This window comes from Eubalaena glacialis, chromosome 3, assembly GCF_028564815.1.
Source record: "Eubalaena glacialis isolate mEubGla1 chromosome 3, mEubGla1.1.hap2.+ XY, whole genome shotgun sequence".
Lineage (NCBI taxonomy): Eukaryota > Metazoa > Chordata > Mammalia > Artiodactyla > Balaenidae > Eubalaena > Eubalaena glacialis.
This window is the reverse complement of record NC_083718.1, coordinates 50,185,784-50,208,629: the sequence shown is the minus strand read 5'-3', so window position 1 is coordinate 50,208,629 and position 22,846 is coordinate 50,185,784. Positions and strand designations below refer to the sequence as shown.

General features: G+C 38.6%; 1 protein-coding gene across 2 annotated transcripts in view; it reads left to right on the top strand.

Annotated features, from left to right (window-relative positions):
- Nucleotides 1–22,846, top strand: part of RGL1 (ral guanine nucleotide dissociation stimulator like 1) — a 292,633-nt gene that overhangs the window by 108,859 nt on the left and 160,928 nt on the right. For both annotated transcript variants that reach the window (XM_061187547.1, XM_061187549.1), the window contains exon 2: nt 3,566–3,729. In XM_061187547.1, the coding sequence (XP_061043530.1) occupies nt 3,598–3,729 (132 nt within the window). In that variant the 5' untranslated portion in view covers nt 3,566–3,597. The remainder of the gene's footprint in view (nt 1–3,565; nt 3,730–22,846) is intronic.

Genomic DNA, 22,846 nt, shown 5'->3' with positions numbered 1-22,846 from the left:
ATATAGACTTCTAGCTCATTTTAGGAAAATAAGAAACCTATAATGCATGAAGGTATAATGAAACCTATAATGCATGGGCCAGCAGCAGGACTGGCTATATAATTTTGGGGCCCAGAGCAAAATGAAAATGCAGGGTGCCCTTGTTGAAATATTAGGAATTTTAAGACAGTGACAGCAGAGCATTCAACCATGCCTACGGCCCTTCTTAGCAAAGGCCATGTGTGATTGTGCAGGTCACACCCATAAAGCCTGCCCTGGTCAGAAGTTAAGATGGGAGTAAAGAGGAAAAGGAATGATCCATTTTTTTCATGAAATTTCCCTCCCTCTATCTACCTCACTCTTACATATGATTCATCAGATGTGACCATCTCTCAAGGGGCACTGTTATGCCAGTTACCTAAGACAGTGACACTTTAGTCCATGGGGGAAGGGGCATGAGAGGGAGGTCTCATTCCACCAGTGATGAGATAAAGGGTAGGGGTTGAAAGCCTTCTGAACTGACCTAGGAGAGAGAGCGTGATCTTGGGAACCCTACAACTTTCTAGCAGTTAATCTCTCTGAGTCAAATTTTTCATCGCTGTAAAACTGTGACATTTACCTTGAAGCATTATCATATGGACTTGACATAATGTGGAAAATACCTAGTGCAGTGACTGGGATGCCATGGGAGCTCAATAATATTATGCATATGGTCGTTTTGTGTGTGTGAGTGAGGAAAGGTACTGAACATGGGTGAAAAGGCCTCAAGTCTCAGGTAGGGTGGAGGATCTCAAAATGCTTGAAGAGCCTCATAAGAGCTGGCTGCCTCTCTGCACCCATCCTAAGTTCCCAAGTACTTTGGAATGGTTTAAAACTCAGAATTGCATCTTCTCCCAAACAGGGTAAGGAACAATCTGTAGGAAGTCAAGACACAGTAGAGTTCAGTCTCTAACACTGAAAATTTGCCAACTTTCACCCACACCGTGGAGATGAGAAAGCAGCTGTGGGCAGACAGTAGAGGAAGAGCCAAGGGGTCACTGGGCTATATTACATTTACAGATGTTCCATTGTTCACCCTGAGATGCTGCAGTTTGTCTGTTTTATCCAGCTACGTCTCCATGATATACAGAGGATACAGCCAAAACCATGTTATGTAGTTTTTCCACTTTGTTTTGATTTATTATTTGTGGTTTACAGTATTATCTCCAATAACAACAATGGAATTTCCTTCCCTACTAATTTGGCCTGTTTCCATTTTGCCTGTTTATTTTAATTTCCTTTTTTTGGACTGAAACCTCCACATGACTCTCCTCTGTTTATTTCCTTGCATGTATGTGTCAGCATCATTTATGTCCACTCAGAAGAACTTTGTGCATTAATGATAAAGGTTCTGTTTCCTGGTTCCTAGGAGAGTGTATTACGTGCTCCATGCTTCTAAGTACTTCACAATGGTTTTGGTTAACAGTTTCCTCATCATTACTCTCTGCCACCAGACTGCTTGCTCTCCATGGCTTACAGATGGAGCATGTGAGGCAGAGAAGTAACTTGGCTGCAGAAGACCCTTCTCTCGAATCTTCTGACCTATCACCCCTGCCCAGCTTATCAACGCTGATTTTCATTTACTTTTATTTGGGCAGTAGGTTAGGTGAGCATAAGACCTGCTTTTTGCAGACATGCTCAGTTCCTTGAAGACATTTCCAAGAAAACTACTCTGTTGTTAACTAATGAGCAATCGCTGCTTGCAGAATTAGCTGCCTGGGGGTACAGGATGAATGTTAGACTTGACCCTTTCTTATGAAGAGCTTACAGCCCACTAAGTCAAAAAAAGTTGAAGAGAAGGAATAATTCGACTTTTAATCTGTTATTTGAATATATTAGATCTGCTGCCTTATTTTTACTGGAGTCTCATGATTACTGAATTAACTAATCCAGCAAACATTCATTTAGTACTTACTCTGTACATGACATCATCTCTAGTGTTAAGATGCTTGAAAGACCAGAAAGTAGAAATAAAGTTGAAAACAAATAATTATAATAAAGTGTTTTAGGTGACATGATAGAGATCTGTCCAGAGTATATATAGAGACTAGCAAAGGAGGAGGGGCCTTTATTCTCTTGGCGTGGTGGGTGGAGGGGAGGTGACACAAACAAAGGCTTAAAGATCCTAGATGTATCTGAGATCCATAAGCACTTTCTTTTTTTTTTTAAATAAATTTATTTATTTTATTTATTTATTTTTGGCTGCGTTGGGTCTTCGCTGCTGCGCGTGGGCTCTCCCTAGTTGCGTTGAGCAGGGGCCACTCCTCATTGCGGTGTGCAGGCCTCTCACTGCGGTGGCCTCTCCCGTTGCAGAGCACGGGCTCTAGGTGCACGGGCTTCAGTAGTTGTGGCACGTGGGCTCAGTAGTTGTGGCTCACGGGCTCTAGAGCGTCGGCTCAGTAGTTGTGGCGCATGGGCGCAGTTGCTCCGTGGAATGTGGGATCTTCCCGGACCAGGGCTCGAACCTGTGTCCCCTGCATTGGCAGGTGGATTCCCAACCACTGCGCCACCACGGAAGCCCCATAAGCACTTTCAAAGGACTGAAACAGAATGGCAGAGGAGGCAGCCAGGCATGGCGGGAGAAGGGAGGCAGAGGAGGCCTTGGATGCTGTGTTAAGGAGTTTGGACTTCATTCTCCGGGCAAAGTTTTTGGTAGGTGGAACATCATTATCAGATTTGCTTTTTAGAAAAATTATCCTGAGAAGGATAGACCCGGGGGACGTGAATGGAGGTAAGGAGATTCCTTAGGGCAGTATGGTGCTGGGCAGGCATGACGTGATTCTGAACAAGCCAATGGCAGGTAGAATGATGTCAAGGAAGTAGGCTTTATAGAATTGTTATCAATTTTTAGATACTGTCTCTGCAGCAACTGCTGATGAAACGGAGGCTCAGGAAAGTAACACAGCCAATAAATATTGAAGAGAACCTTCCTCTGTGCTTCCACTGCAGTTTGGAAACATGATTACTGAGGCGTTTCACACGTTATGCTGTAATACACTGTGTTGTGATTGCTTGTTTACAGCACTTTCTGCCCTGAGACAGTAAGCTTTTTAAGGTGGAGGACCAAACTACCAAATTATTTGTGTATGCCTTGCATGGAGCCTCGAATAAATAAGTGTTTAATAGATGTGTGAAGCGTAAAACTCCTGACACCAGAGCCAGTGCTTCTTCCACATGCACTGCACGGCATGGAAATACGAAAACATCGCTCAGGCTTGTGTTACATCAACCCATTTCCATTTCTCCTACTGAGGGACCAGAGCAAAGTGACAAGCAGATAGAACAGGCAGAGGATGCTTTTTACTTTGCTTTACAATTTTTATCACTTCGTCCATTATTAGAATACATCCCTGCCTCCAGAATCCTGCATTAAAATACCAATCATGAATATCTAAAACATCAAAAGTGCCCATAAAAGTTGTTGCCTGTTGTGATACTGTTGTTGATGGTCTCATTATCCACAAATCAAGCGTGATAGTTTGCTTTCCTATCTCTTTTTATGTTTCTCCGTGTTTTAAACTGGATCCCACTTTATTCTTCCAAACAGATCCGTAATGCCTCCTGCCTGGCTCTTTCAAGATGGAGGGGAAGCCCGTGGGAGAGCCTGCTCATGTGGTGTCTAAACTCAAACTTTCCACCAAGGTAGAAAGCGCAGGACACTGGCTGGTGGAAGATCACGCTCGGATATGGGAAGTTTTAAAGACAGAGGAGGTAAGACAACTCTAAGTGACACAGTTGGCGCAATGATGGATTTTCTTAGACTTGAAACTAGCATTCTTAGTGTAGCCATTATCATAGGCCAGCTTGGCAATTTTTTATTCGGGGGCCATAGGCACAACTACAGCTGGAGAATAAGAAGTCAGGGGTGTGTCCCTTGGACATTAATAATACTCCACAGTGATTCAGCCAAGGGAGTTAGCCCTGACTGATAGGGCTTAAAATATACAAGTAGACATTGTCCTTGTAGAATCCTACCAAACCTAAATGGGAAATCAAATTGTGGTGAGAAAGTTGATTCCTAAGGAGCAACTAACACATGTGGAGTTATATAAATTCATTCCTTGACAGCACGAGGCTAAGTATCAGTTAGGGCTCTTCGGTTGCAAGCAACAGAAATTGCCTCTGACTAATTTAAAGAAAATGGGAAATTATTGGAGGATATTGGGAGGCTCACAGAATTGATGGGAAGTTTGGAGAACTACGTTTGGAAACAGGACAGGAACCAAGTCAGCAGGAACTACTCAGAGCCCTACCCCTGGTATAAATTCCAAACTGGTCTCTACCTTCTCCTCATTCTCACATTTCTCTGCTCAAGATGCAAAGCCATGGGAGTGAGGGGGTCACTGCCAAGCTTAGTCACATGTCTTTCTGTTGGTTATTCTGTAAAGAGAAAAGGAATCTCATGAGAAATCATTGTACCAAGTCCTCAGAGCACTTGTGTTTGGTGTCCAAATCTCTAATACCTGCATGTTGTGACAATTCCAATCTAAGAAACTAACATAACAACTACAGTCTTAAACGTGTGAAATCCAGCCAAAGAAATTGTAAACACTTTCTATGGAAATACTTGCACAACTGATTTTTTTTTAAGCAATAAAACTCTGCAGAGAGCTCTTGAAGTCTTGTGTATCTTACCTAACAGGGCCAAGACTAGGATCAGATAAGGGAGGTGCTGAGGGTACAAAATTTAAGGAGGCGCTCACTCTTAGGTCTGTGTCCTACACTTGCACAAACTTGAAAGTTAATGAGTCCTGATGTTTTGCATGCTAGATGACTTGCTTGCCTCACCCTAGTCCTGGCACCCAATTTTATTCCCCTCCCTCCTTACCCAAAGGTAATCACTATCTTGAATTTGACGTCTATCATCCTTATGCATATTTCAATATGTATACTGCATACGTGTTATCTATATTTCCAATATATAGTATTGATTTACGTCTGTTAAGTTTTACATAAGCTTTATACTGTATATCTACTTCTACACCTTGCTTTTTTTACTTAACATTTTGTTTCTATTTTATCTGTTTTCCATGATGATACATGTAGTTCTAGTTTATTCATTTTAACTGCTTTTTATACTCTATTGATTAACAAGGTCAAATTTATTTATCCATTTTCTTGTTGATTAACTTTGTTTTTTTCAATACAAGGCAGTGTTATACATGTTTCTAGCATAGACACCTAGAAGTGGCATGCTGGATTATAAAGTATGAAAGCCTTCAGTTTTACTAGTTATTACCAGATTTGTCTCCAAGATGGGGACATGAGTTTATATCCCCACTAACAGCATATGAGAATTTTCCCTACTCTACATTCTCCCAGTTATTGATATCATCAGACCTTTAAATATTGGTTAATCTGATTATTTTGAAATGGGGCCTTCTTGTTTTAACATGAATTTTTTCCATATGGATAATCAATTATCCTCATACCATTTCTGAATGTCCATCATTTCTTCTTTAGCTTGTAATGCTATATTTCATGTATCATGTTTCTTTACATACTCTCTCTGCTGATGTGATACTCCTTCAACTATTCTAGCTTTGAAGGAAACCTGGATATCTGGTAGGGCATGTCCCTCCACTGAGTTATTGCTCTTCAAAATTGTCTTGGCTGTTTTTGGAACTTAGATTTTCAATATGAATTTAGGATGACCTTATTAAGTACTGCAAATATGAAGAAAAAACAAAGTCTGCTGGGAATTTGATATGGATTGCAATAAGTTTGTTGATTAATTTGGGAGAGTATCAACATATTTATGATTCAGTGAATATCTTGTCTCATTGTTGACTTTAAAGGGCATGCTTCAATATTTCACCCTCAATATTTCACCAATATTTTATCCTATACCATTTTGCCGTAAAATTTTTATAACGAAGGTTAAGGAAGCTCCTTCTATTCCTTTTCTTTTTTTGCTAAATGTTAATTTCTTTACATTATAATATTTGATATCTACAAAATAATATACATGTAACTTATAGCGTATAATATTAAAACAAACACTTGTGAACTCACAACCAACTTAAGAACTAGAATTTTACTGATTTGTTGAATCCATATGTGTAATCCTTCACATCCTGTCCCCTGGATTCCTTTCCTTACAAAGGTAACCATGTTCTTGAAATCTGTGTTTAATCATTCTTTGGCTTTTAAACAGTTTTATTACGTACATATGTATCCCCCCAAAATATTGTTTAGTCATATAAGCTATTTATATAGTCGTATATATTTGTGATATATATCTGATTTCTTTGGTGACTTATTTCTTTCACTCAACTTGTTTCTAAGATTTTTAAGACTTACAACATTAATATATGTAGTAGTAATTCATTAATTTTTACTGTTGAATAATATGCCATTATGTGGTTATACCATGATTTATTTATTCATAGTTATGTTGATGAACATTTCAATTATTTAGTTTTTTTTAATCATTATGAACAATGCTACTGTGAACATGCTTATACATGTCTTATGCCCCTGTATAAGAATGTCCCTATTTTCTAGGTTAATACCTGTTATGTGCAAGTTCCATCTTGCAAGTTATTGCCACATTGTTTTCCAAAGTGGTACCAGTTTACACTCCCACCAGCAGTGCATAAATTTCCCCCTATTCCATATCCTTGCCAAGTTTTGGAATTGTCAGATTTCTTAATTTTTCCAGTCTAGTTTGTATAAAATAGAATCTCATTCTTTCCTCGTTTCCTTCTTGCATCTCAACCCCATCTCCGAAAATTTTTCTTTTTCTTTTAGAGTTTACTTTTCTGAGGGTCTAACTTTAGCAAAAGTCTTTCTTTGTGTGTCTTATTATTATTATTATTTGGTTTGAAGATGTCTTTATTTTAAGTGCAGTCTTAGAATGATAGTTTAGATGGATATAGAATTTCAGGTTACTTTATCTCAGTACATTGAAAATATTCCATTGTCTTCTGCTTTCCGTTGTTTCCATTGTAAACTAGCTGAAAGTCTAAGTTTTATTTCTTTGAATATACAGATCTTCCTTGACTTACAATGGGGTTACAGCCTGATAATCCCATCATAAGTTGAAAGTATCATGAGTCAAAAATGCATTTAATACACCTAATCTACCAAACATTACAGTTTACCCTAGCCTACCTTAAATGTGCTCAGAAAACTTACCTTAGCCTAAAATCATCTAAATGCAAAGCTTATTTTATAATAAAGTGTTAAATATCTCATGTAATTTACTGAATACTGTACTGAAAGTGAAAAAACAGAATGGTTTTATGAGTACAGAATGGTTGTAAGTGTATTGATTGTTTACCTTTGTGATTGCGTGGCTGACTGAGGGCTGTGGTTTCCTGCCATTGCCCAGCATCATGAGAAAGTATTGTATTGCCTATTGCTAGCCTGGGGAAAGATCAAAATTCAAAATTTGAAGTATGATTTCTACTGAGTGCGTATCACTTTTGCACCTTCGTAAAGTTGAAAAAATGTAAGTTGAACCATTGTAAGCTGGGGGCCATCTGTGATGTCTTTTCTCTCTAATTACTTAGGTATTCTCTACATCTTGGCTGTTTTGCAGTTTTACTCTTCTGTGTTTAGGTGTGGGTTTCTTTTGTTTGACCTCTTGGAAGTCATAGGGCTTCCCAAATATATGGATTGGTGTCTTTCATCAGTGTGGAAACATCTCTGTAATTTTCTTCTCTAATAATTGCTTTTGCTTCATTTTCCTTCTGAAACTCCAACAAGATTTATGCTCATTTTTCTTACACTTTGCTCATGTCCCTTAACCTCTCTTTCAGAGTTACTATCTTTTTTCCTCTCTGTACTGTATTCTGATTAATTTTAGATCTATCCTCCAATTCACTAATTCTCTCTTCAGTTGTATCTAATTTGCCCTTTAATCACTGAGTTTTAAATTTCAGTTATTCTATGTTTTACTTCTAGAAGTTCAGTTTTGTTCTCTTAAAATCTTCTAGTCATTATTTTAGTTTCTTGCTTCCTATTCATATTTTTATTTTTAAAGACTATTTGTCAAGACATTTGAAGAGTATGAGATTTTACACTGTTTGCAAATTAGCTGAAAGAAGACATGAGACTTGTCTCAGAGACAAAAGACTTTATTAGTCACAGAAGAAGCAGTAACCAGAGTGTCAGCATGTTTGTTTTGGTTCCCTATGTCTCAGTTCCTACAGGAATGACACAGATAGGCCTAGATAGCTGCTTGCGCGGGAGAGGATCACTGACCTTGGGGAACTTGCCAGTTTATAGTAGACCATAAGAAAGCCTGCACTTTCTCCTAGTGAGAGACATTACCTTATCCTTGAAGGATACTCACTGCAAACACAGACTGAAAAATGGTCCAGGTAAAGATCAGCTAGAGCCTTGGTTTTTTTGTTTTGTTTTTTTTTTTGTTTTTGTTTTTGTTTTTTTGTATACAAAGCAAGACATGCAAGAACAAGAGAGAGTCATGGAGGAGTGTTTCTGAACAATATTAAATATAATGGTTTTATATTCTAAATTGGCAATTCTGATAGCTGTGAGTCTTATTCAACTATCTGTTTTTTCTTTTGGCTCTTGCACTTGGTGTTTTGGTTCTTTGTGTGTTTTATGATTTTTGAAAGTGGGTTCATTTTTCTGGGAATGAAAGGAGTTTTCTCTGGAGAAAAATTGCATTTACTTCTGGGAGCACTATCAACTGGAAGGCACTTTAAAATAAATTCTTAGCTTGAGGTTTTTCAGACCACTCAATGTGAATATAGGCTGGAAACCTATAGATATGTATGCTTGTGGTAATTAATTCTAGGGGGAAATGACTCCCCTCTCCCTGCCCCTATCCAGCACCATATTTCAAGATAAGCAATTTTTCTTGTGTTGTCATGGAGGGCATGTGGTTTAACACAATAAGAGTTTATTTCTCAATCACATAATAACCCAATGTAGGTGTTTCTGATGAGAATGAAGCTTTTCTCCATATGATGATTCAGGGCCACAGATTACTTTATTCTTGCAGCTCCACCATCCTCTGGGGCCTAGGGATATTCTAAGTTCAGATAGCAATTAGCAAAAAAAAAGATTGAAGAAGACACACCCAGTTCTTAACCTTCTTGGACCAGAGTGACATACATCATATCACTTTACATTCTATCATCACTGAGAACTAATCCCACTGTCCTATGTGGATATGAGGGAGGTGAGGTGGGGAAATGTAATCTCTGGCTGGGCAACCACTTACTAGTGATGACTCAGTACTCTGGAAAGGGAAGCACAAATTGAATTTTGGTGGGCAGTTAAATAAGTGTCTAGCAAAAAACAAACCTTAAGTTTACCTGGTTAAGCCAATGTCCTCAAAATGGAGGCTGACTTCAGTGCTTATCTCTGTAGGTTCTTCTTTCATACAGGTTTGGCTTTTAAGAGTTCTTAATTTTTTGTCAGCCTATCAGTATATTGAAAAAGACATTTTAGTTTTATTTTATCAAGCATTTTTTAGTTGTTCTTAGGGGGAGGGTTGAATTACGGTATTCAGTCCACAATACTGCTGGAAATGTGAGTCCCACACTCTCTTGTGAGTTAAAGTGTGTCTTAAAAATATATGCTTTTTAAACTTATTTTTAAAAAAGTATTTCACTTGGTCAGAAAGTATCATCTAGATAATGTTGAATCTTTATTATTTTTGGCCACATTTAGATAGGTACCTTCTTACACAATATTTATAACTGACTTCTTAGAATCATTTATAAATTTTATGTAGGCACAAATCAGTTTGTCAAATATATTTGAATTTAAAATATTATTTCATCTTTAATGTATTAATTTTAACTATTCTAAATGTACCATTAAATATAAATATTTAATTGTTAAATTATAAATAATACCTGCATATAGCAGAAAATAATGAAGTTTTTGATGAATGATCAAGCATGAAAAATAAGTGTCTTTATAAAATCTCTGTATCTTTTTTTTTCCATTTTTATTGGAGTATAGTTGATTTACAATGTTGTGTTAGTTTCAGGTATACAGCAAAGTGAATCAATTATATATATATATATATATATATATATATCGCCACTCTTTTTAAGATTCTTTTCCCATATAGGTCATTACAGAGTATTGAGTAGAGTTCCCTGTGCTATACAGTAGGTCCTTATTAGTTATCTATTTTATATATAGTAGTATGTATATGTCAATCCCAATCTCCCAATTTATCCCTTCCCCCCAGTAACCATATGTTTGTTTTCTACATCTGTGGCTCTATTTCTGTTTTGTAAATAAGTGCATTTGTACCATTTTTATAAAATCTTGGTATCTTTTTTATTTTATTTTATTATTATTATTTTTTAACATCTTTATTGGAGTATAATTGCTTTACAATGGTGTGTTAGTTTCGGTATCTTTTATTTTTTAAAATGAGCAAGGGAGCAGTGAGGAGGTTGGACATGTTTTTGTGGTGATGAAAATGTTCTGTCCTTTGATTGTCATGGTGGTTACATGAATATACACATTTGTCAAAACTAACTGAACTATGTACTTAAAATTGATACATTTTATTATATGTCAATTATGCCTCAATAAAGTTGACCTTAAAAAATGGGCAATAGGTTGGGGGAACAGCGTTAAATAAATCAATAATTGCAATGCAGTGTGATGAGTGCTGTAATAAATACATCCACAGGTATTTTCAGAGCCTACAGCAGGGAGCTGTAGTCCAGCATGGGTGTGAGTAAGCTTATGTAGGTGTGGGTGTCAGGGAAAGAAAGCTTCCCAGAGAGGTAAGACTTGAGTTCGTTCTTAAAAGAAAAGTAGAAGTTAGCCCAGAAAATGGGATTTTAGAAGGGGAACCAGAGCAAATATTCCTGGAAGAGGGAAAATTGTACAAAAGGGCAGTATTAGAGAGAACATCCTGCAGTTTGGAGCATCTGTAGCAGAAGAGAAATGGCAAGAGATGAAGCTGCTGAGAAGCACCAAATAACGAAAAGTCTTATATGCTTCACTTGGATATTCAGAAATTGTCCTGTGGGCCTTGGGGAGTCAGTAAAGGGTTTCAGGCAGGGGTAATGACACGCTCAGATTTGTTTTTTAGAAATGCTGCTCTGTCAGACATGGGAAGGGTGGCCTAGAGCACTTCAAAACCGCTCTTGGCCACTTTGGTGTCCTTCTTCTCTGTCCACGCTGTGCTAGGGATTATTTGGGGTTGTTCTTTTTTTCATGATGGGAATTCTCTCTTTCCAGCTAGGCTGTCTGTCCTTGAGACGGTGTCCATTAGTTTTAATTCTACTTCACTTAGAAACCCTAACGCACTGGCATACTGCTGGACACAAGTTGAAATAAATACCTGATGGTTGATTGATGAATCATTTTCATAGTGATTCTGTAATCATGTAATCATGATTTCATAGTAATATGTTGTTTCTCTAAATTTTAACATCAACCAAAATACTGCCATCTCTGGGTACAAAGGTGATTCATTTGATTCACCATTGTATAACACTAAGTGGTGGTGTTTTTTTTTTGTTGTTGGTGTTGTTACTGATTGAAATTGCATCAACTCATTCATTATGCACTGGGCTTATCTGTGCTCAATGTCTTCGTTTGTGAGAAGACTGCCAAGATAAGCAATATTCTCTGTGGCTGTGAAACAGAGATGTTCTCTGTGTGAAATTAAACTAGTGAACGCCTGTATGGAGACTCTCCCTCTCAATCCAGTTCTGGAATGTGGGCCCACACTGTAACATCACATTCTTGGAGGAAGAAATAGTATGTGTTCATCATGCATACTTTGGAGATTAAATCATACTCATCTGAGGGATAGGAAGAGAGAGAATTCAAAAAAAAATGAAAAACTGGATGACAATTTGGACAAGCAATGGGTGTGCATTGTATTCATCTCTGAAGAGTCAGCTCTTTGCTGAACTTAAAGGCTATGGTTCGATGACAGCACTAGGCTTCTTCTTTGTGATTCTGAATGACTTCTTCTCTCTGCTACAAATTTTAACATGAGGCAAAGGGATAGAAATGTCCTGCCTAGGACCTTATTAATATATAAACATGCTTTGAAGTATTTTTACTGAGATGAGTAAAGTAGACATTATCATCAGTAGTGAGAAATGGAATACTGAGACCGAATAATATTCAACTGGGGTCTGTAAGGGAGGGAAAATATCATTTATTGAGCACCTACTCTGTGTCAAGGACTGTCCTTGGCACTTTTATATGCATCAATATATTTAATTGTCACAGCCATAGGGACATTTTTGATAAGGATTTTGAAGATTAGAAGTTAAGGCACATGCTCAAAGATATATAGCTGGTAAGTGTCAGAGTAAGATTCAAACTCAAGCTTGTCTCTCTTCATTTATACTCTTACCTCCTCATGAAGCTGTCTACCAAAATTGTTTAAATCGACCTGATTCTACATTTGGTTTCCCTGCCCAGACTTCAGCTTAATCCTGGCCAGGGCAGCATCCTCAGCACAGTAAATGGTACCAGTCTTGCTCTCCTAGGGCTTGGCTCAGCAGTGTCTCATGGGAATAAACACCAACGTGCCCACTGAGTCATAACTCTCCTTCATTCCTCAAAGTGTTGTCCAAGTGTGTGGCTGGGTTTCCGTCTCAGTTTTCCCATGTAGTATCCAGGTATCTCACGGAGTCTACATCCTGCCCTTAACTCCATCCCATTTAAATGGAGCCCTAAACCTCTGCTAAGCTCTTCATAGCTCTTTTTTCTGCATAACTGAATCCTGCTCTGCATACTCGAAGCTATTGACTGGAGTCCAATTGTGTGAACAGTCTGATTTTTTGGAACCTGGGTATTTTCACCCAGTCCCTGAACTACTGTTGCTTCCTTGGACGTTAAAGCCTGCCAGAATCACATCAGAGTTTTCCTATGCCCTTGAGATACTGCTCACCAAACAGTCTGCTATCACCACGGGACACAGACCTACTATCAGGGAAGTCTCTCTAGCTCCAATCTACCCACCTTGTATCTTCATATTTTTACCCCTTGGCTCTTGCTGCCAGAGTCCCAAGTAGCCCCATGTAAGACCATTTGAGTTATGGCATGAGGTTTCCAATAAGTTTCATAGTCTAAACTAAAGGGGGATACCCCTGATATCAAACCTTTCATATTGGTTACTTTTCAGTGTTGGTGTTAGAAGGTGCTCGAGTATCACCTCTTCAAGGAAGACATCCTTGACCCCTCTGGTCAGGGTTAGTGACCCTACCGTGTGGTCCTACCTCTGCTTATCTATCTCATAAGATTCATCACATGAATGGTACTTGTATGTTTATATATTGCTGTCTCTCAAACTAGAATGTAAGCTTCTCAAGGGCAGGGCCTCTGTCATATTCATCTGTATATGCCAATATTATTCACAGTGTTTGGCACTTAGTAGGTGCTTAAGAAGTATTTACCAAATACAGAAAATATATAGAGGAGTTAAGAGCATGGACTTCTGGAGCCAGACTTGCTGTGTGACCTTGTTAAATTTCTTAATCTCTCTGTATTTCAGTTTCCTCATCTGTAAAACGTGTATACTAATAGGTTGTGAGAATTAACTGATAAGATGCAAAATGCTTAGAACAGTGCTCCTACATAACAAGCAATAGATGCAGACTTTTATTATTATTGAATGAATCAGTGAGGGGGGAAGAGTACAAAATGTTACACCACACTGGCCTACTAATTTTACAATAGTTGCTTCTGACCCGTGCCGTCTAAGTTCAAGATTGCCCCCATGTTCTGGAAGGCCTCACACTCCGGGATCCTTTTTATGTTTTTAAGTTATTACGGGATTTGAACTGGTAGACACAGCTGCCTGACTCCAATGAGACTGCCACCACCAAGGTTCCTATGGGTGATCTTTCCAGGAGGAGGACAACCCCAACTAAACAGCACTGTGTTGAGATATACAGATAATTCCGGGGAGTGGCCAGATAGGGGGGGGCTTTCGAACCACTCAGCTCCTCCCTCTCCCCCCTGTGTGTGAGGGGGGACGACACTTGAGTCATCAGTGTGCTCCTCAAGGGCCTCTTCCTGAAAGGGAGTAGGCAGGCTGGGTTCTCAACCTTGTGTTATCCTAGCTGCTGACTCAGTTGCTCAGGTGACCATTTGAGTGGGAAAAGGCCAAGCCCTTTTAGGAGGATAAAATTGTTATGTAGAGAGCTTTCTCCTGTAAAACTCTCTTAGACATTTGCAACCAATTTAGCCTGTTCTGTTTGGCTCCCGGTCCTAGAACGCACAGTGCCTTCACCGTATCAGACATGAACATTTCTTTGCATTTTGCTACAGGGAGTAAAGGAAACTCCAGGTGAATTTAGGAAGGAAGGGAGGGAGGGAGGGGAGGAAGGAAGGAAGGGAGGAAAGAAGGAAGGAAGGAAGGAAGGGAGGGAGGGAGGGAGGGAGGAAGGAAGGAAGGAAGGATGGAAGGAAGGAAGGAAGGAAGGAAGGAAGAAAAAGACCAGTTTCTTGAGGGCCTGGAAATCATTCCTTCATGGGCCTTGCATTCATGTGGGTCTCCAAGAAAAAGTTTGCAAAGCAGTTCTGTTTCAGCTCGTTGTTTTCCAAAATGTGTTCGTTGTAAACCTCAGGGTCTCTTTTTATTCCCTTGAAAACTCCATGGCGTCAGGACAAGCTTGGCATGAGGCAATAAAGAGGCAAATGATGGGAGGAGAGGAGCTTACACACTGAAATAGTGCCCATGAAAGGGAAAGAAGTGTCTTCTGTCCTTTAGGCTTATCTCTCCTTCGAGGGGACAAATATGAGAAAGAAATGACATTATTTAAATTTGCCCTTGGATTACAAATGTTGGGTATTTGGGAGAGATTCAATTCCTTCCCACAGCAGTGAGTAGCTAGTTCAAAGGCCCACCCTCTTTCAGGGGCCCAGAAGAGGAAATAGTTGAAAACTTTCACTATAAACTCTTCTCTTATGACCTGGCATCTGAGAAATTTACCTGCTTTACTTGATGAAAAACCTGGGTCTAGGAATCTGAGGAAACTTTATAAAAAAAATTTTTTTTTTGGCCGCCCTGTGCAGCTTGTGGGATCTTAGTTCCCCGAACAGGGATTGAACCCAGATCCTCAGCAGTGAGAGCACGGAGTTCTAACCACTGGACTGCTAGGGAATTCCCCAGGAAACTTTATAGATGGAGGACATTTCAGAAAGGTAGAGATTTAGGGGTGGTCACTGGTAGGAAAGGGTTAGCATTCTTTAAAAAATTGCACTCTGATATCAGGATATTGGTAGCCCCAGTGCATTTGCACATCATGCTGTCATCTCTGTTTAGGGTACCCTTCCTTCCACTTTGCCTAGCTAATTCCTATTCACCCTTCAGACCCTGGCAATTTCCCCTGATCTCCACAGACTATGTTGTACGCCCTTGTCATTTTTTTCTTAACTTTTTTTAAAGTACCCTGTGTTTCCTTTATGTACATTTATCACATTATATGGCAATCACTTATTTTATATTCTTTTCCAGTATACTATGAGCTCCTAACATGAGGAACTGTGTCTGCTTTATTCAAAGTTACATCGCTACCTGTTGAGACATTTGTTGAATGAATGCATGAACAAAGGAATGGACAGATAAACAACTATCTCATGTGTCAATGCTTACTCTGAGAACACCCAAGTGACAGAATTTCTAGGGGTTAGTGGTGTTTTCTCTGACATCATAAAAGGACAGACCCAAGGCCCAGAACCATATGATTTATTCTGTGGCTTGTACTTGCCAATAATAGGAACCATTAGAATTTTACTGGATTTCTGAGAAATCAACACCATTTGTGTGTAGAAAAAAATACAGTAACAATAAAAGCATATTGCCTGATGAAAAGAGTCCTCAGTAAGCAAAATAACCTCTCCACCCACTCTTGTTTACCCTTATGGTCAAACCATGCTTACAAACTTGTTGCCTCAGAACATTCATTTTAAGTGGGATGGATGCAATACAAGGACAAATCTGAATTGTTTCAAAGTAAAAATGCTGATCAAGAAGCTAAGAATGGCAAAAAGACTTGAAACACTGTGATGGAAGAATCATGCTCTATCAGTCAAGGTAGGAGGAGAAGTTATCTTTAAGGAATCATGGAGGGTGGTAGATATGGGAAAGCAAGAAAGAGCCAGGATTTTAAATAGGAGTCCAGAGGTATTATAACTTACTAAGCAAAGTCCAAACTGCTGACAGCACTGTCACAAAGAAAGTGAGTGATTCCCAAACACTCAGGACTTACTGGAAGAAATATAGCGAGCCCTTTGATACAAAGTATATATACAGGGACAGGCAGTTTCTCTGGGGGCAGGGAACAAGGTGTCATCCATTATCTGAAGGAAGACAGGGACCACAAGAAAGAAGGTTCAGGGGCTTAACCATACCCTGCGTGAACTATAGGGCCACACACATGCTGACCGTTAAACAACCGTAAGAATTTGAACTGAGAGCCTAGAAGATATACTGAGAAAGCCAAATTATTTATCCCTAGGTTTCATATGTTTAACTGTTAAGACAAAAATATAGGACACTGTAGAAATCATAAGTGACAGCCAAGTTTTAATCATAAGTGACAGCCAAGTTTAAATATGACTTAAATATCTAGTCACCTTGTAAAGTCTTTTCATACAACAACTACAATATTATAGTCCTTGTAGGACCAGGATAAACTTTCAGGGGCCATCTAATGTGAATGTAGCTTGTCATTTTTCATCCTTAACCAGTGTGAAGTGGGGGTAGGGGGAAGTCTATTCAGCTTTTTAATGCTATTTTCTCATTGCCTTGATGGTTGCATGTTTCTTTTGCACTGGAGAAACTTCCACAACATTATGTCACCACTTAATTTATTCACAGCTAAATTATTCAAAATGCTTGTGAATGCAGTGCCCTGATTAACTTAATTTTCTGCACATTTATGAGATAACAGCACACACCCTTAGTAGGCACTTAATTGACTTTTTTTAATGAATAGATGAATAACATATGTGAAAGTACATTCTCTGGCTCAAAAAGTGCAAGTGCCTTCCAGATAAGGATAGGATTTGAGGATCTAGACAATAAGGGGCAAAGCCCCATGGATTTGGGTTTAGTTAGAATTTGGTTTGAACATGGTAGTAACGTTTACTGGGTATATTCTCTGAGTCAGTAGTTAATCGTCTAAGTCTTAGTGTCTTCATCCATAAAGTGTGGATAATAATATTCTCTTAGGACGGTTGAATATGGAATATATATAAACCTAGGACAATGAGTAACATGTAGCTAGTGCTTAATAATATTGTTTCCATTTTTTTTCTCTCTAGTTAAATCAGGACTGATCACAAAATCATTTGAGTTTTGGCCGTTTGAAAATAGTCTTGACTAGACTGGAAGTACTATGCAAAACTGTTAACATTTGTCAATTCCAGATGGTGGTAATATGAACACGATTATCCATTTGTATTTCTCTATCTTTTACAATTCTAAAAATTAAACATGTCAAAACAAAAGGGTTGAGGGAGGGAGATGCAAGAGGGAAGAGATATAGGAACATATGTATATGTATAACTGATTCACTTTGTTATAAAGCAGAAACTAACACACCATTGTAAAGCAATTATACTCCAATAAAGATGTTAAAAAAAAAACCAAAAAAACCCCAAAAGGGTTAAATAAAATGACTGCTGTCATTAAATAAAGAAAACATCTAAAATAAATTAATCCCTACCTTAGTAAATATAGAACAGTGAAATTGAGTCATTTACTCAATAAATATTTGTTGAGTACCTACTGTGAATAGGACTGATATAACCCCTGCCTCAGGGAGCTTACAGTCCAATGAGCGATACAGATTTTTTTTTTTTAAAGCACCATACATGTGATCACAGCAATTAAAAGGAAATACAGGTTTTAAGGGAGCATATGTGAGGTATATTTTTACCTAAATTTGGGAGGTTTGGAAAAGCTAAGAGTAATTAATAATGTATAGGAGTTAGTGATATATAATATGAGACATGGAGAATGACTAGGGTGAACTACACCAAGGGATGAGGTGGGGAAGGAAGTCCTTTGCATGTGCAGAGGGAAAAGCATGTGCAAAGGCAAAGAGGTTAGAGGGGATGGAGGAATAGAGAGTAGTTCAATATGGATGGAAGATAGGATTTAAGGCAGGAGGTGTTGGGGGACATGAGGCTTGAAAGGAGGGCAGGGGTCAGATCATGAAGGGCCATGAAAGCGTTGTGACTCTGGGGGAGAGTTTGTCCTCCAAACGTCAAGACCCCTGTCTGCCACTGTTGGGGGGTGGGTCTCCATTTTTGTACCAGTGTTGTTGGTGGTTAGGAACTGATAATTCAGTGCTTAAAGACTAATGGAATGCCATGTTTTCTGGGGAGCCTGAAATTATGTTGCTATTTTTAGTGGACAGAAAACTTTACTCCAAGTGAATAAAGTGAGTATAGAAGTTCTGTCTCCTACATATTTCCAACCTAAGAACTTTCATAGATGGCTTGAAGCTGTCCTGAAATGGTGTCCTGTACACCATTTCTGCCTTCCATCAACAGGAGATTGTTAGCAGTGACTTGTTTAATATCCTCCTGGACTTACAGTGAAACAGACTTGAATGTAGCCTTTGGGAACCTGATCTGTAAGTAGATGAGCTTTGTAATAAAAAGTTAGTTTTATCATATTTTTCTTAGACTGCTGATGTCCTCTTGCGTCAGATGGATCATGTTTGTGTCCCTGATCTTGAGGTTAGCCAGAGTTTTTGAAACTAATAAATAATTTTACAATCTGGAAGATTTTTCTTTGAATAAAAAGAATGGCATTTGTCTATTATACTATGGAGCTAGGAAAAATGGAGTTTGAAGAATCTGGAACACAGTCGCACTGGGACAGAGACAAAGAAGGATGATTACATTCTAATGATAGTCATTCACATTATCTGATCATGTTCAGACACAGGACCATTACACATGGTTTCATAATGGAAAATAAATGGGCCAGACAATTCAGTATACACAAACCAGCTAGTGACCTTGCCAGTGACTCCTCAGGAGGGAGTTGATAGGAAAACTGATGATCTGAGATTGTGATTTGCCCAAAGTTGCAGAATAACGTCATTATACTCTAATTCCCAACTCCGTGCACTTGGTATTTCACAACTGTTTAAGGGTCTCAAAGGCTCTAAGCTTTGCAAACTCTTGTTACATGGTAAAGTTCCTGGATGCTCTCATTTGGGAATATACTTTTTATTGTCACTTGAGTTCTTCATAATGAAGTCTTTCCTTCCTTCACTCCCTGCCCTGACCTGCATCTTCCTTTCATTGAGAAAATTGGCCTTAAATTTGGGGGTGGGATGTTTGAGGGGGCAGATCATCTAATAGTTTGTTGTACATGTCCAAGAAAATCTTTAAGCTACACCTCTGGGTAGCATTTTTCTTTCCTCCAGTTGTGTTATTTTTCTTATTTAATGTGATCAGTAGTTCAAAGCAGGACCTATTTATTCTGGGCTCAGTTTCCACCCCACTGGTTATGACTTTTAGATGTATATGTGGAATCTTGTTCTCAGAGGAAGATCTAAGGAGGCTCTGTTATAAGTGTGGGTTAACCGCCATAAGGCACAGCTGGTGCAAATCAGCATGATGCAGCAATAGCTTAGGGTTATTGGCAGAGCCTGTGTTTAGAATTATATAGTAGAGAAGAAAAGAGGCACTGTACTATAGGATAGAGAAGAAGGGAAAAGCTAGGGAGGGAGAAGGGGGGATATCAAAGATAAACAGGAGAGGGAAGACATTAAAAGAGTAGCAGTCTTTCTAGTGACCTCATAGATAAGTAGTGAGGGGGACACTATACACTGTGTACAGTTCTACTGAGTAAAATGATGTTCATATACCATCCTCCATGGTTTGCAGGGATTGGGGGCACCTTATTTTTTATTTTTTATTTTTTTAAAAACATCTTTATTGGAGTATAATTGCTTTACAATGGTGTGTTAATTTCTGCTTTATAACAAAGTGAATCAGTTATACATATACATATGTTCCCATATCTCTTCCCTCTTGCATCTCCCTCCCTCCCACCCTCCCTATCCCACCCCTCTAGGTGGTCACAAAGCACCGAGCTGATCTCCCTGTGCTATGCGGCTGCTTCCCACTAGCTATCTATTTTACGTTTGGTAGTGTATATATGTCCATGCCACTCTCTCACTTTGTCACATCTTCCCCTTCCCCTTCCCCATATCCTCAAGTCCATTCTCTAGTAGGTCTGTGTCTTTATTCCCGTCTTGCCACTAGGTTCTTCATGACCTTTTTTTTCCCCTTAGATTCCATATATATGTGTTAGCATACTGTATTTGTTTTTCTCTTTCTGACTTACTTCACTCTGCAGGACAGACTCTAACTCCATCCACCTCACTACAAATACCTCCATTTCATTTCTTTTTATGGCTGAGTAATATTCCATTGTATATATGTGCCACATCTTCTTTATCCATTCATCCGATGATGGACATTTAGGTTGCTTCCATGTCCTGACTATTGTAAATAGAGCTGCAATGAACATTTTGGTACATGACTCTTTTTGAATTATGGTTTTCTCAGGGTATATGCCCAGTAGTGGGATTGCTGGGTCGTATGGTGGTTCTATTTTTAGTTTTTTAAGGAACCTCCATACTGTTCTCCATAGTGGCTGTATCAATTTACATTCCCACCAACAGTGCAAGAGGGTTCTGTTTTCTCCACACCCTCTCCAGCATTTACTGTTTCTAGATTTTTTGATGATGGCCATTCTGACCGCTGTGCGATGATATCTCATTGTAGTTTTGATTTGCATTTCTCTAATGATTAATGATGTTGAGCATTCTTTCATGTGTCTGTTGGCAATCTGTATATCTTCTTTGGAGAAATGTCTATTTAGGTCTTCTGCCCATTTTTGGATTGGGTTGTTTGTTTTTCTGTTATTGAGCTGCATGAGCTGCTTGTAAATTTTGGAGATTAATCCTTTGTCCGTTGCTTCATTTGCAAATATTTTCTCCCATTCTGAGGGTTGTCTTTTGGTCTTGTTTATGGTTTCCTTTGCTGTGCAAAAGCTTTTAAGTTTCATTAGGTCCCGTTTGTTTATTTTTGGTTTTATTTCCATTTGTCTAGGAGGTGGGTCAAAAAGGATCTTGCTGTGATTTATGTCATAGAGTGTTCTGCCTATGTTTTCCTCTAAGAGTTTGATAGTGTCTGGCCTTACATTTAGGTCTTTAATCCATTTTGAGTTTATTTTTGTGTATGGTGTTAGGGAGTGTTCTAATTTCATACTTTTACATGTACCTGTCCAGTTTTCCCAGCACTACTTATTGAAGAGACTGTCTTTTCTCCACTGTATATGCTTGCCTCCTTTATCAAAGATAAGGTGACCATATGTACGTGGGTTTATCTCTGGGCTTTCTATCCTGTTCCATTGATCTATGTTTCTGTTTTTGTGCCAGTACCATACTGTCTTGATTACTGTAGCTTTGTAGTATAGTCTGAAGTCAGGGAGCCTGATTCCTCCAGCTCCATTTTTCGTTCTCAAGATTGCTTTGGCTATTCGGGATCTTTTGTGTTTCCATACAAATTGTGAAATTTTTTGTTCTAGTTCTGTGAAAAATGCCAGTGGTAGTTTGATAGGGATTGCATTGAATCTGTAGATTGCTTTGGGTAGCAGAGTCATTTTCACAATGTTGATTCTTCCAATCCAAGAACATGGTATATCTCTCCATCTATTTGTATCATCTTTAATTTCTTTCATCAGTGTCCTATAATTTTCTGCATACAGGTCTTTTGTCTCCTTAGGTAGGTTTATTCCTAGATATTTTATTCTTTTTGTTGCAGTGGTAAATGGGAGTGTTTTCTTAATTTCACTTTCAGATTTTTCATCATTAGTGTATAGGAATGCAAGAGATTTCTGTGCATTAATTTTGTATCCTGCTACTTTACCAAATTCATTGATTAGCTCTAGTAGTTTTCTGGTAGCATCTTTAGGATTCTCTGTGTATAGTATCATGTCATCTGCAAACAGTGACAGCTTTACTTCTTCTTTTCCAATTTGGATTCCTTTTATTTCTTTTTCTTGTCTGATTGCTGTGGCTAAAACTTCCAAAACTACGTTGAATAATAGTGGTGAGAGTGGGCAACCTTGTCTTGTTCCTGATCTTAGTGGAAATGGTTTCAGTTTTTCACCACTGAGGACGATGTTGGCTGTGTGTTTGTCATATATGGCCTTTATTATGTTGAGGAAAGTTCCCTCTATGCCTACTTTCTGCAGGGCTTTTATCATAAATGGGTGTTGAATTTTATCGAAAGCTTTCTCTGCATCTATTGAGATGATCATGTGGTTTTTCTCCTTCAATTTGTTCATATGGTGTATCACGTTGATTGATTTGCGTATATTGAAGAATCCTTGCATTCCTGGAATAAACCCCACTTGATCATGGTGTATGATCCTTTTAATGTGCTGTTGGATTCTGTTTGCTAGTATTTTGTTGAGGAATTTTGCATCTATGTTCATCAGTGATATTGGCCTGTAGTTTTCTTTCTTTGTGACATCTTTGTCTGGTTTTGGTATCAGGGTGATGGTGGCCTCATAGAATGAGTTTGGGAGTGTTCCTCCCTCTGCAATACTTTGGAAGAGTTTGAGAAGGATAGGTGTTAGCTCGTCTCTAAATGTTTGATAGAATTCGCCTGTGAAGCCATCTGGTCCTGGGCTTTTGTTTGTTGGAAGATTTTTAATCACAGTTTCAATTTCAGTGCTTGTGATTGGTCTGTTCATATTTTCTATTTCTTCCTGGTTCAGTCTCGGCAGGTTGTGCATTTCTAAGAATTTGTCCATTTCTTCCAGGTTGTCCTTTTTTTTTTTTATTTTATAACGTTAGCATTC